This window comes from Balaenoptera musculus, chromosome X (genome assembly GCF_009873245.2).
Source record: "Balaenoptera musculus isolate JJ_BM4_2016_0621 chromosome X, mBalMus1.pri.v3, whole genome shotgun sequence".
NCBI lineage: Eukaryota > Metazoa > Chordata > Mammalia > Artiodactyla > Balaenopteridae > Balaenoptera > Balaenoptera musculus.
This window is the reverse complement of record NC_045806.1, coordinates 38,126,492-38,140,726: the sequence shown is the minus strand read 5'-3', so window position 1 is coordinate 38,140,726 and position 14,235 is coordinate 38,126,492. Positions and strand designations below refer to the sequence as shown.

At 45.0% G+C, this 14,235-nt stretch overlaps 2 protein-coding genes across 2 annotated transcripts in view; both read right to left on the bottom strand.

Annotated features, from left to right (window-relative positions):
* Positions 1-4,070, bottom strand: part of MAOA (monoamine oxidase A) — a 71,062-nt gene extending 66,992 nt beyond the window's left edge. Inside the window, exon 1 of the mRNA XM_036840902.1 lies at positions 3,792-4,070. Coding sequence (XP_036696797.1) covers positions 3,792-3,864 — 73 coding nt within the window. The 5' untranslated portion in view covers positions 3,865-4,070. The remainder of the gene's footprint in view (positions 1-3,791) is intronic.
* An 8,934-nt stretch (positions 4,071-13,004) lies between these two features.
* LOC118888669 (60S ribosomal protein L14-like) lies at positions 13,005-13,655 on the bottom strand. The gene has a single exon (XM_036839992.1). The coding sequence runs from the start codon at positions 13,642-13,644 to the stop codon at positions 13,009-13,011; it is 636 nt and encodes a 211-aa protein (XP_036695887.1). The 5' UTR covers positions 13,645-13,655; the 3' UTR covers positions 13,005-13,008.
* Positions 13,656-14,235: the final 580 nt, after the last annotated feature.

The following is a 14,235-nucleotide window of genomic DNA, read 5'->3' as shown; positions in this document are numbered from 1 at the left end:
ACTCAACTGCTATATTTAAAATAACATCAAGAAACAGGACATAAAATAAGTTCAAATGGTCAGATATAGATTACAAGCTCCACAAGAGGAGAGAAAAATCAAGAGAACCGGAACGATCAAGGAAAAGAGCGTTAACTGTATTGAAGAATGGATAGGATGTAAATGTTCAGAGAGAAGCACTTCCGTGTTAGGAAAAAAATAAAAACAGGGAAGGAATGGAGGGACAAAATAAACATGGTGTAGCACTGAAGACAAGAGAGCAGTGTGACTAAAGCTATGTTAGGGATGGTGGGAAATGCTACTGGTCCAACAAGGTGGGACTAGATATGTGGAGGGGTGGGTGGAGCTTGAGAGGCTGGCAATAGACTATTGAACATCCTGAGCAGAACAAGGTGATGAGAGAAGTATTTTAAAAAAATCAAGTCTGGGATGGACATGAAGGGAGAGCCCAAAGTGTGGCCACTGGGAAGATGGTCATAACCTGGTGAGTTGAAGGGGTTAAGGGTCTGTCCGGGGGATGGGGGAGACACAAGAGAGGAAACAGCCCAAAGGAGGAGTTAGAAGGATCTGTTGACTGGATGTAGAAGATAAAACAGAAGGATGTGTCAAAAATGATGGAAAGGATGGTGGTACCAAGAACAGAGTCAAGGAAGTGAGGAAGAGAAGCTAGGTTGGAGGGCAAGGAGGTTTTTGAACATGTTGAATATGAAGTAAGAATAAGACAGTCAAGTGTGAAATACCCAAGAGCAGATAAGCTATGGGACAGGAGTTGGGAGAAAGTAAAGGATTCAAACTAGAGATTTAAGAGCTTCCTATAGATAAAGGGAAAGGTGAGGCCCTAGAACGAAAAAGAGAGGGAGAGAGTGCATAAGAGACCCAAAGTGATGAATAGCTGAACCTCGAGGCCGTTTCAAAAGTAGAAGGTCGCAAGAATATGGGCACAATGAAAGGAACAGAAAAGGAGCAATCAGTGTGGGATAAAAATTCAGGATCCAATAGTGTCACAGAAGGCATGAAAGAAGTTCCAAAAAGGACTTGGTGATAGATGATGGATGATGGATAAGGGCCAGAGCATGTTGAAGACACCATTATACTACTTACAAATGAGTGCAGGGTGGGGGCTTCCCTTCTCAATTACTAATAGAGTACATAAAATTACTTAATTGGTGAGTGGGAGGAAAAAGGGATTTCGTGGCTGTAAGACATGCTGTTCCATGATTTTTAATGACAAAAAGGAGATACATTAAGATGCTGCTATTCTTTGTGCAGAGATAGTTATAAAAAAATGAAAGATAATTCTGTTCGTATGGACGGCTTTTGAGGAATTGAGGATTTGTACGCTTCTGGGAGCTATTTTGTTATATAATAGGAATAACACTGCAGATGCAAAGTATTGGCCATATATTATAAGCATGTGGGTAACATATTAAAATGTGCCAGTTCTGACAGAAGAAATATCCAAAAGCATTTAAAACTGGTATGGGGACTATTAAGTAATTCATGGGATACCGCTAAGCACACACAAACATGAGGTGTTTCTGAGCTTGAGAACCCTTGGGAAGTAATGCCTCTCACCTGCTCGTGAAACACCCAGTCTGTGTGCAGGGTTTATCCTAAGCCAGACTTGCATCTACTTTCATTTTAGTTGTGAACCATCTGGCAAGACACCACAGCCAGGGAGCAACGTTTCTGGTCAGTTTGGGTGTTAAAATCAAATCTGACTGATAAGAGATGATATTAAAGGAATCCCAGTGCCTTTTCCACTGTCACTGATGAAGTGGAAGTTGGGTTCTGGAATAGGAGTGTGAACTACCGTGCAAGAAATGCTCTCTTCTTCCCCCAAGGGGAAATGAACAAATTAATAATTAATAGTGACCGTGGAAAGATCCAGGTTTTGAGGAGCCTGAAGCTTATATAATTTGGGTGCCCTCTTCAAGAAAAAAAAAAAGAATGCAAAAAGACAAATACAAGATTCAGTATGAAACTGGTTATTTATTTAGAATGAGAACCAGAAGGGACCTGCAGTTGTAAGGCCATATAGCATAAGCATCATCAGCTACATGGTAAATCCAATTCTGCTCACGACCAACTACTTGGAGGAAAGTGTGGAAAGGGAGAAAGAGCCAGTCATCAGGCAGAGAAAAAGTAACAGACAAAATGCTCCTTAAGGAATACTGGAACACAGAATAAGAAAAAGACAAGAATAAAATCCCAGAAAGAACCTTGAATTGTGAAATATGAATGGTATAGAGATGGGAATAGAGACAGAACTCCTAATCAATTTACACAACACATTATCATCATGTTTATTTTCCAGTGACGAACAATCACATTGCTTCTAGGAGGTTCGCATACAAGAACTAGGCTTTTAGAAACACCAGTCCACTTCATTGCAGGCAGTCAACAAGTGTTTGTTGAATGAATAAATAAGCTAATAAATGAATGAAGGGAAACAAGAGAAATACTTCTTTTTCGTACTCTCCACCAGGATCTGCTTTCCTGATGCTCCCACATACATGCATGTTTTTGTTGGCACTGGCTGGAGTTGTCAAAGCAACAGCTCATGCCAATCTCTTCTCTGGTGATTAAGACCGTTATCCAAAACAGGCCAAGTCAAAAGCTATCTTCACCCAAAAGAGTCTCCTCAAAAGGATTATACATAAAAATGGCTATTTTGGGGCACTCTACTTACTCCCTCCCACCTTATTTTTCCCTCTTTCTAAATTACATCCTGCAGGTATATTTCAGAAATGGTTAACATTCTCCCAGGTTGTGGACAGACTAGTGTGGGGCTCTAGCTAGAGCTGAAACACAATTCCTAAATTTCAGACATTTTACCAATTATGACAACATAAGTGACAAATTTAATATATCAGTCATGATGAGGTTTCCAGGAAGATCTGGGAAAGCCTTATGCATCACTCAGCTGGTCAGCTACAAACCCAAGCCAGGACCAGAGGAACCCAGGCTTGCCAGCTGGCTCATCACAGGGCAAGATTCAGACAGTGGGGAAAGACACAAACAGGACATTCCCTTATCTGCCCTCAGCCCCTGCTTCACAGAGAGATTCCCTTTGGATAATAAATGCCTTACACTTTCTGCAAGTTCTAAAAAAAAAAGGCTGGAGTAGGTTAAAACTAAGAGCCCACCCCTCTCCCCCCGCCCCCACGTTTGTTTGTTTGTTTTTAAAAAAACCTTTTCCTAAAAGATTCTTCCTCCTTCCTCTCCAGTTACCAAATTTTCTAAGGAAAAGCGCTTTGAGAAGAGCAGGACGGGAATAACACTCAATACTACCAAAATCCGTAGACTGATGTTCTGTTTAGGGCAAAGGGCGTGAAATCAGTAAGGCAAAGCAGCTACCTCAGGAATTAGGAGTGAGGGTCTTAAATGGGAGAAAATCATTGCCACTTCCCCGGTTAGGTGATTTGACATCTGCAGAGTTACCTCCGTTTCTAGGTTTTGTAAAATAGGGACGAATAAAGTACCCACCTTACAGGACAGCTGAGGATTGAGAAAATCCACGTAAACTGCTAAATATAACTGCACGGCAAGAGCTAATTAAATGTTAGTATTTCATAGTAGTAGTAAAATTATTGTGCCTGCCTCCCCCAGTTCACACCACCAGCAAACCCGGCTCAACCCCACCCCCTCCTCGCAGGATCCCGGGCCCGGCCACCGTTGCACTCTCGCATGCACAAGGGAGACCCCCACCAAACGCCACCTTGCGGCTGCAAGTCCCTCACCCCAGGCCGGCCAGGGTCCCTCAGGCTAGCGCTACGGTCCACACTGACCTGAGATGCCGCCTCCTATCACGACTACGTCGAACATGTGTCCCGCTCTATTCGCCTTCTCCTGACTCTCCATGCTCTGGTCGAGGCTCTCCCGGGTCGTGGGTAGAGGAGTGGGGCTGGCCAAGGGCGGAGCGGACTTTTCTACCGACTCTAGGGGGGAGCCCGAGGGCGGAGCCGATTCCTCCACCGATACCCGGGCGGAGCCGGGCGCTGAGGGCGGAGCGGACCCTGGTACTGGTACTCCCGGGGAACCCGGGGGCGGAGCCGATTTTTCCACCGATGTTCGGGGGTAACCTAGCTCTGAGAGCTGGGTGGACTCTTGTGTCGACACTCGGGAGGAGTCCGAAAGCGGGGTAGATCCTCGTACCGACCACTCGGGGGTGCTGAGAACCGAGGTCGGGGCAGACCCTTGTACCGATTCTCGGGAAGAGCCCAAGAGCGGGGCAGATCTTGGTGCAGATAGCCGGAGGGAGTCGGGCATGGAGACCTGGCTGGACTCTTGTACTGACAGTTGGGGGGAGCTACTGGGTGTAGGAGGTCCTTGTACCGAACCCCAGGGGAAGCCGGATACTGAGGGCGGGGTGAACCCAAGTAGTGACACTTGGGGAGTGTTACTGGGTTGTGGAGGTGCCCGTATTTTGAGGAAGCTGGGCATCGAGGGCGAGATGGATTCTTGTACCGACCCTCGGAGGGAGTTCTTGGTTGTAGAAGTTCCTGGTACTGATACCCGGGTGGAGTCGGGTACTGAGGGTGGGGCGGACTGACGTCGGGACAATCGGGGGGATACTGAGGGCGGGACAGATCCTTGTATAGATGCCCGGGGGTTGCTGGTGTCCGAGTTAGAGGCTGGGACGGCTCCGTCCGAGGTGGTCGAGCGGGTTGCAGGCATAGGGATCCGGTCGGTCTGGAGGCGGGCGCCAAAGCCCCAGAGGCCAACCTTGGTGTCTGTGTCAGTTCTTAGGCCAGGAGCGTGGCTGAGTTGGGAGGGCGCGCTGTGTCTCCGGGAGCACCCCGCGTCCGCTGCGGACGCGTTCGACAGGGGGTTGGAAAACTGACGGGAGACGGTCTGCCACTCTGAATGGATGCTCCACATGGGCGTAGAGGACGAGGCCGCGCACAAGGCGGAGGCCGGGTTCGAGATCGGCGCAGCGGGGTCCTCGACTCTGGGAGCGCGCTGTGCCTCGCGCCCGCTCCCGCCGCCGCCACCGCCGCCGCAGCTGAAGGAGGCCGCTGAGTTGTGTGCGCTCATTGTTCTGGAGCGCGCGCGGGGGGCGGGCCTGGGGGGCGATGTTCTGCTCTCCTCCGCCCCTCCCTCACGGGCGCGCGTCTCTCCCGCCCAAGCTGGCCCGGATCCTCACCCTCGGAGACCCGCCCCGAAAGCCGGGCCCACTGCGGGGTGGGAAGACGAGGCGCTGAAGTGGCCTAGCTCCGCTTTCCCCGCCTGTACGCGGCGCGCGCGCGCGCGCGCGCGGGGAACCCTCCCGCCAGGTGGCTGGCGACGCCACCGAAATAGGGGGTGTGGCCTGGCGAGAGCGTGGGCGTGGCCACATGGGGGTTTCAACCTGGTGCTTTTATTCTTACGCTTTAACTAAAAGGGGAGGACTGAGCGGGGGTAGGGGGGGGAGCTGAGGGAAGCGGGTACTGAAAGAAGCGGACCTAGAAGAAGTGGTCGCAGGGCCTCCCCCCCCCACCTGGTTTGGCTCTTTTGTGACGTCACAAGGAGCCTGTGAGGTCTGCGCAGTCGCACTCCCTCCCTCGGGAGGGGGTTGGGGTGGGAACTGCCCCCAGGGGGAGACTTTGCAGTTATTGGTTCTCTATGGGGTTTTTCAAGCTGAAGTTCTTAACCAAAATCGAAGCAAGTAGGCGAGAAAATTAAGAACTCAGCTATCACAGATTAAGTGGGACCTGCAGTTTAAAAGCGAAGGTCAATGGATGACTAAGGTGCAGAACCAAATAAACACGTGTTTCCCCATCCTACTGAAAAGAGAACTATTTAGTGCGTATATTTTATTGTGCAGTCAGCCTCTTGTCTTGCTAGTTTTATCCCTTCCTTAAATTTCCACCTTATCCTCCTAGAGCTGAATTTGTCATCACTAGAGCCCTCAAAAAGATGTAATTTTGACATGAATTCAGAGTAAGTGTTGAGAACTCTGGGAAGTTAACTAGTATCCATTCCCACTTACAAACATTTCTCTTGCTCATCTGCCCACCTCCCCCCTCCATTTGTATCAAATAGTATCTTGTTGAAGAAACTGTAAAGAAATACAGATTTAGTTTTTTCTTTATCCAATTTTAATAGCTTTTACTTTCTAGCAAAGGAGTTGAGACTTATGACTAAATTGTCTTAGACTTTGAAGCAAAGAAAGAGGAAATAAAGAATTCAGCCCTTTCTAATGTGATTCTGTCCAACTTTTTCATTAGTCCCATTGCTTTATTTTCATTCAAATATTTGATTTCATACTACGTGCTAGGCACAGGGCAAGGTACTTGGGATACACATGTGACACAAGACAGCTGGAGACCTTCAGTGACATACAGCCTACTAGAGGAGCTGTAGAGGAAATAAACCACTTGCTTGGTGTGTCAATTCAAACTCTGATAAATATTATTTTGGAAAGGTCCATAGTGATAAAGTGTTCGGGCGTCTAGACCATTCTGGAAGTTAACTTTGGGAGGGGGGGTATGTAAAAATGTCCTAGAAAGAGAGAACAATGTGGATGGAGGCCCTGTGGTAGAAAGAAACATAGTTCATTGGATCAGCTGAAAGGCAACCCATGGAGCTATGGCAAGGGGACAAGCGCGGGAGGCAAAGCTGCTGAGATCAGCTGGGCCAAAGTGAGATCCTCAGTCTGTATTCTAAAGCAGTAGGAGTTCAGCTAGAGATAAAAATGTAGGACTCTTATTAAATAAATAATGGATGGAATAGATGAGCAGAAATGTGAGTATTTTCTCTCTTCATTTTACTTGTTTGTATTGTATATTTTATCTTTTGTAATAAAAACAGTACAAGTTACTTTAAGATAGATATATAAATAATTATGACATATCCTACAAGTATTATTTCCTCCCTTTGAGACCTTGGGCAAATTACTTAACTTCTCTGTGCCTATCTCCTCAACTGTAGAATCTCTTAAGTTGTTGTATCAGTCAAGGTTCCAGCAGAAAATGGCACACCTCATTTGAAGAGACTAGCACAAAGGAAGTATTTTAAAAGATGTGGGAAGGGAATTCCCTTGCAGTCCAGTGGTTAGGACTCCGAGATTTCACTGCCGAGGGCCCGGGTTCAATCCCTGGTTGGGGAACTAAGATCCCACAAGTGGCACAGTGTGGCCAAAAAATAAATAAATAAAAATAAAAAGATGTGGGAAGATGGAGAGAAACCACAAGGAATCGTGCAGTACCCGCAGGCTGGTGACAGCAGGAAGGCATGACTATAAAGGGGTAGGGGGAGAGAGCAGTAATCAGAACCTGGTGGCAGAGGTGTTTAGAAAGGGCTACCTGACACTAGCTGTGGCCTTTAGTTCAGAAAGGCAGTCAGTCCACAGGAAACCCAGAGAGAGGGTACCAGGACATATAACACCCAACCTCCCTCTCCTCCCTCCCTCCAACAATCTCCTGCTAGTCCTCGCCATTGACCCAAGCCAATCAGAAGCTAGAAGGCAAAGAAGCCTGTTGATGCAGTCCAGACAGGTCAGCCTTCAGGGAACATAACAGGTTAGAGAAAAGTGGTGGGTACACCTGGAAGGGCCAAGAGAATCTCTGTAGTGAGGTTTCAATGAGCAAATGAATATAAAATACTTGGATAATTACTCAATACTTACCCACATTTTAATTTCTAAAAACTACACTATATTCATGTCACGGACTGTTATTTACTTAACCATTATCCTCTTACATTAAGCATTTAGTACTTTCCATTTTTTATATAATACATAACATGGGGTTGAACATTTTTGTGCATAAAATATTGTACATATTTCTTAGAATTTCCTTGAGATAGAATCCTAAAAGTAGAATTACGGGTAAGAGAGTGGTGGCATCTTTAAAGCTCTTTGATTGAAATTACCAAATTTCTTGCCCAAGAGATTGTCCAGATTTATACCTCATCAGCAATGTCGAAGAATGGCTGTCTTCTTACCACCTCAACTCCAACATTAAGCGAGTTAGCTTTTTAACCTCTAACTTGAAAGCTGAAAGTCAACATGGTATTGCTATTCTAATCAGTGTTTCTTTGGTTATTAATAAAACACTTTCTTCACATATTTAATAGCCATTTCAATTTCTTCTGTAGTAGATGATCAATTCCTGTCTTTCTGTAGTTGATTTCTGTAAGTGCTTTATATAATAACGTATTAACCACTTGCTTGGTATTTTCACTGCAGCTAGCTTTTACAACTTATATTTTAGTATTGTTTATGGCATTTTACATATGCAAAAATTTTAAATGTATGTGAGTCTATCTATTCTTTAGTGACTTCTTCCATTGCTTTTAAACAAATTTTATTTATTTATTTTTATTTATTTATTTATTTTTGGCTACACCACTGGCTTGCAGGATCTCAGTTCCCCAACCCGGAATTGAACCCCGGCCATGACAGGGAAAGTGCCGAATGCTAACCACTAGACCACCAGGGAACTCCCTTCCGTTGCTTTTAAACTTAGAGAGCTGAAGGGATAAAATCTATGTTTTCTTTGGTTTTTTGACGGTTTGATATTTTAAAACTGAATTATTTAATCCTAATCTATTGGTGTGTATTTTGTTATGTGCTGTAAGGTGAGGTTCTAAATAACACCCCTTCCCCCACCCCAAACACACAAATAGTTAATCAATCATAACAAAACTATCTGTTGAAGAATCCTTGCCTTCTCCACTGATTTGTTTTACCTCATATAACACATATACTGAGATCTGGTTTTGAACTCTTTCTTCTGTTATATTGACCTGCTTATTTTGCCACATTGCCATCAATGCCACATTGATTTACTTATTGTTGCTTTATAGTAGGTTTTACCAGAAGGAAGGATTAATCCCTTCCCAATGCTCTTCCTTACAAATTATTTACTATATTCTTATATATTCTTTCTATTAATATATTCTTATATATTTAAATGAATTTTAGAATCGTTTCATCAATTAAAAACTCTTTTGGTGGGACTTCCCTGGTGGCACAGGGGTTTTTTTTTTTTTAATTTTATTTATTTATTTATTTATTTATTTGTGGCTGTGTTGGATCTTCGTTTCTGTGCGAGGGCTTTCTCTAGTTGCGGCAAGTGGGGGCCACTCTTCATCGTGGTGCATGGGCCTCTCACTATCGCGGCCTCTCTTGTTGCGGAGCACAGGCTCCAGACGCGCAGGCTCAGCAATTGTGGCTCACGGGCCTAGTCGCTCCACGGCATGTGGGATGTGGGATCTTCTCAGACCAGGGCTCGAACCCATGTCTCCTGCATTGGCAGGCAGATTCTCATGCATTGCGCCACCAGGGAAGCCCTTATCAGGTAATTTCTGATTGACTAGTTTAAGATTCCATTTCTAGGAGAGCTGAAATTGTAATTAAGTCTCAGTATGATGACGTGGGGCTTAGCATAAGTGATCCCATTTGGGACTTGTTGTATTGTTTTTAACAAAATGAAAGAAGATCACTGTGATTATCTTTGTGGAAGAGACAGTTAGTTATCCCCCAATATCCGTTTTCCATTTCTTCCTTAGAAATAGAATCCACAGTTTTTGCTGCCCAGAATAAAGACTATAATTTCCCAGCCTCCCTTGTAGCTAAGCGTGACTAAGTTCTGGCAAATAGATATAATTGGAAATATCATGTGAAACTCCCAGGACGTTTTCTTAAAGGGAGGGATTGTTCCCTCATCTTTCCTTCCTGTTACCTGGAATATAGACATGAAGGCTGGAATTCACATTGTTATCTGGGACCATGAGATAAAAGGAGGCTGGCAGAGTAGTAAGATGTAAGGAGTATGTACATTTCTAGACTTTTTTAAAATATAAATTTACTTTATTTATTTTTGGCTGCATTGGGTCTTCGTTGCTGCACGTGAGCTTTCTCTAGTTGCGGCGAGTGGGGGCTACTCTTCATTGCGGTGCACGGGCTTCTCATGGCAGTGGCTTCTCTTGTTGCGGAGCATGGGCTCTAGGCGTGTGGGCTTCAGTAGATGTGGCACACGGGCTCAGTAGTTGTGGCTTGTGGGCTCTAGAGCACAGGCTCAGTAGTTGTGGTGCAAGGGCTTAGTTGCTCCACAGCATGTAGGATCTTCCTGGACCAGGGCTTGAACCCGTGTCCCCTGCATTGGCAGGAGGATTCTTAACCACTGCGCCACCAGGGAAGTCCCTTCCAGACTTCTTTACATGAGAGATACACTTCTTTTTGTTTAAGTCATGATTATTTAGAGTTTTCAGTCACAAGCAGCTGAGTTTAATCCTTCTGATATAGTTCTTTAAATGAATGCGGAACAGTAAATATGTGTCTACTGTTGCCCCGCTCAAAAAGGATACTCCCAACTGTTTCTGTTTAGGTCCACCTTACCAGGGGCAAAGATTCTCCTTTCTTGCCTCCCATCCCCACCTTTTGATCAAGGATGGGGTGGAAAAGGAAACTTATAAACGTCCAATATTGTTGAAAGTTGTTTGTCTGGAGGTTATCAGTTGGAAGGTGAGGGGGAGGGGGATCCCTTTTACTTAGCACTCTGGTTATTGTGGCAGAAAATTCATTCCTCCCATTCTTCAGTCCTTCTTCCATTTGAGCCTCTACTTTGCCATCTCTTTCCACTTTGCCTAAACTCTGTCTCATCTAATCTCTGGGAGAGGAAAAGCTGGCACACACATTTCTGAGACTCTTCATTGACACAAAAGTTAGAAGTTTCTCTGAATATTGTTTTAAAAATATTTTATTTATTTATTTATTTTTGGCTGCATCGGGTCTTAGTTGCATCACTCGGGATCTTCTTTCGGCAGGCGGGCTCTTCGTTGGGGCATGCGGGCTCCAGAACGCATGGGCTCTGTAGTTTGTGGCACATGGGCTTAGTTGCCCCAAGGTATGTGGGATCTTAGTTCCCCGACCAGGGATCAAACCCATGTCCCCTGCATTGGAAGGCGGATTCTTAACCACTGGACAACCAGGGAAGTTCCGAATAGTTTTAGTGTATCTTTTTTTTGTTTTGTTTTGTTTTTTGTTTTGTTTATTTATTTGGCTGTGTCGGGTCTTAGTTGCGGCACAAGGGATCTTGGTTGAGGCATCTTTCATTGCAGCACACGAACTTCTCTCTAGTTGTGGCACGTGGATTCTTCTCTCTCTAGTTGTGGTGTGCGGGCTCCAGAGCACATGGGCTCTGTAGTTTGTGGCACACGGGCTCTCTTGTTGAGGCGCGTGGGCTTAGTTGCCCCGCGGCATGTGGGATTTTAGTTCCCCTACCAGGAATCGAACCCGTGTCCCCTGCATGGGTAGGCGGATTCTGTACCACTGGACCACCAGGGAAGTCCCTTAATGTATCTTTATTTCATCTACAGTGTAGACTGGAGGAGTGAAATTGGCCCTGAGTGTATCAGTGAGAGCAGAGGGGGCAGGGAAAATCATAGAACACAATCAGAATAATACTTTGAGATATAGCCCCACTGTGGGAAGGAACCACACTGATTATCATGGTAATAACCAGAGACGGTATCACTGAGATAGGACATATGTGGACCGAATGAAATTCTCAGAAGAGTGTACCACATACAAGAAGAAATAGAAACGTTTGTGGTTGAGTTTCTTAATAAGTGACAGGTGACTTAAGTTCAGAGTGGGGCATTGAATGTAGAGCCATGAGATAGGAACTAACTATGTCATCTCAGCTGGTCAAGGGCTGAAGTTAAGTTTCTATACTCAGACCACAAGAGCTGCTGGCCCCTTTAAAGAGGTTCTTGTGTGCAGTGACAGAAGATCAGGGAAAGGTAAGTCTTTCCAAGCACATCAACATCAGTTCTTTCCCAGACTTCTGGTCAGCAATGATATTGAATCAAGCCCTTTGGATAATTTTTTAAATGCCGTCTCTGGCTGTCTGCATCAATAGCCCCTAGAGGGGCCGTGTCTGACATTTATAAACGTGTTTACTCTTCCCTTCACCTAAATAGACGAAGAGTCAGAGAACCCTCTGAATCACGTGGCTCTAGGCAACTTGAAGTCCATGCTCTTTAAATCATTCCTTTAACTTTCAATATTTCAAGACAGAATTTGAACAAGATGATTAAAACAACAACAACAACAACAACAAACAAACAGGCAGTGCTCTCCTTGGAGCGGATGAACAATTAAGCTCAAATCAGCCTCACTTAAGAGATGCAGCTCCAGGCATTTCCACTGACTGGGACCAGGAAGGCAATGTAAAATGGTAAGGTAAACAAACAATTATCTCTACAATTTGATCAATATGGAAGTGGAACGACAGGCAAACAAGACGTTCCTTAGAAGCATCATCTTAAGAGGGACTTGAATTATAAACCATATAACTGCTTTCAATTTCCTCAACTTGTTCTTTTGTATAAATACTGTTCAAAAAAGCTGAGGCCGTGTGCTGGTTAGTCTCCATTTCTCCCTTCTCCACTGTGATTTTCCACCCTTCTCTGCCCTGCTCTGATTCCCATGGAATACATGGCCTGGGCACCCCTGCCTTTTAGCTTCTGGTTGGGTTGGGCCATAGGAGTGGGGGTTGCCAAGAGAGTGAAGGGTAGGAGAGAAAGTTCAGGGTGTTTATTCCATCAACATCAACATCTCTGCCCCCCCCCCCCCCCCCCCCCCCCGCAAGTTGTGTGAGGTCATGGCCATGGTTGCCTCCCTCTAACTCCTTCTGTCCTGCCATCTTTTTTTTTTCTTAATGTATTTGTTTTCCTAGTTTATTTTTATAAGAAAATTTACTAAACTCAACCATCAAAAGCAGCTGGGATTTTACTTATTTATGGGAAATATATTTGTACAAGGGAAAAAAATTAACCCAGTCGTCTAATTATTATGATTTCCCATGAGAACATTACTTATGACTTTGTGTGATGACTTTGAGTCTGGGCAGAGTGGGACTAAGGAACTGATTCTCCAATGACAACATTAACAACCCTACCATCAATCTGCCTCATAATCCCGGCCCCAGTAACAGACTTTAATCCATACATTAAACAGATTTGCCAGCATGTCAAAAAGAACCTCTATTCTGTTTATAACAGTGTCTTACGCTCTCATGCTTTCTTGCCAGATGCCTTTAGAGCAGGTGCTTTCTGGGCTGGAGCTTTCTGACCCTTCTGAGCCTTTGGAGGAGGTGTTGCCTTCTGGCCTGCAGCTTTCTGGGCAGGAACCTTCTGGGCTGGAGCCTTCTTACCCGTAGCGGTCATCTTTTTTGCTGGAACCTTCGCAGCAGCTGCCGTAGCTGCCCCCTTAGCAGCAAGTGCTTTCTTGGGAGAAGCCTTCAGGAGAGCTGCCTTTTGAAGTTTCTTAACTTGAAGCTTGATTAGTCTGTTCCTCATTTTCCTTGCCTTCATGACTTTATAACGATCAAAATCTGTCATCTTGGCTTTCTTTTCTCTGGCTTCAATCTTCTTGGCCCACCTTGTGGCTGCGCACTTTGCATTGATATCTGCCTTCTCCCAGGCTTCTCGGACATACTTCTGGCGGGCACCATGTGGGAACTTGAGGATGAAGTCAATGAGCTGCATGCATTTGAAAGGCATAGCCTGTCTCCTTACTTGAGTGCAAGGTCCATCCACCAAAGCCCTGTTCTGATCAATAACATCTACAATTGCAACCAGCCTCCCGGCATGAGGCCCAAAGGAGACGTAGGCCACCCAGCCAACCTCCACGAAGCGCCTGAACACCATATTGGCGGCGTTCGGCGAAAAGCTGTCCTGCCATCTTTCACAGCCTCAACTCTCAGCTGGGATCCCTTAACACTGTTTCTTCCCCATGCCCATTCAGGCCAAGTAATGGCTCTCCATCATTGCTAGTCCCTGCGTGCTTTAGCATTCCTTGTTGGTTCCCTTAATCCAGCTCATACTTTTGTAAATGCTCCCTTCTTAAAAAGTCTATTCAAAAATCCCATCTGAATTTGTCATGTGTTTCTGATCAGGATCCTGATTAATGGTCAACTGCATCAGTGACTCTCTGATAAGCGAGACTTTGGAGCTATGTTTACTTCTGTGTTCTATTTGTGAACGAGTGCCTTAAAATATTTCAAAAATGAGGTTGTAATCCCAGTGTATATGCATGGTGAGTATACCATTCTAAATTTGCTGAGCTGGAAAGGAATGTTTAAAAAGAGAAGGTGTGACCTGATATCTGTTATCAGTCACCACGATCCTATGTGTGGAGGTGAAAGTTCTTTAGAACAGTTTGGATTGGTAAGTATGAGCATGAGTCAGCCTCATTATTTTCAATTGCTTCATATTCCAAATTAAAAAAAAAAACTGGAG

Bases quoted from the DNA above. Each gene is read 5' to 3' on its own strand.
- LOC118888669 (XM_036839992.1), bottom strand. From the start codon at position 13,644: ATGGTGTTCAGGCGCTTCGTGGAGGTTGGCTGGGTGGCCTACGTCTCC.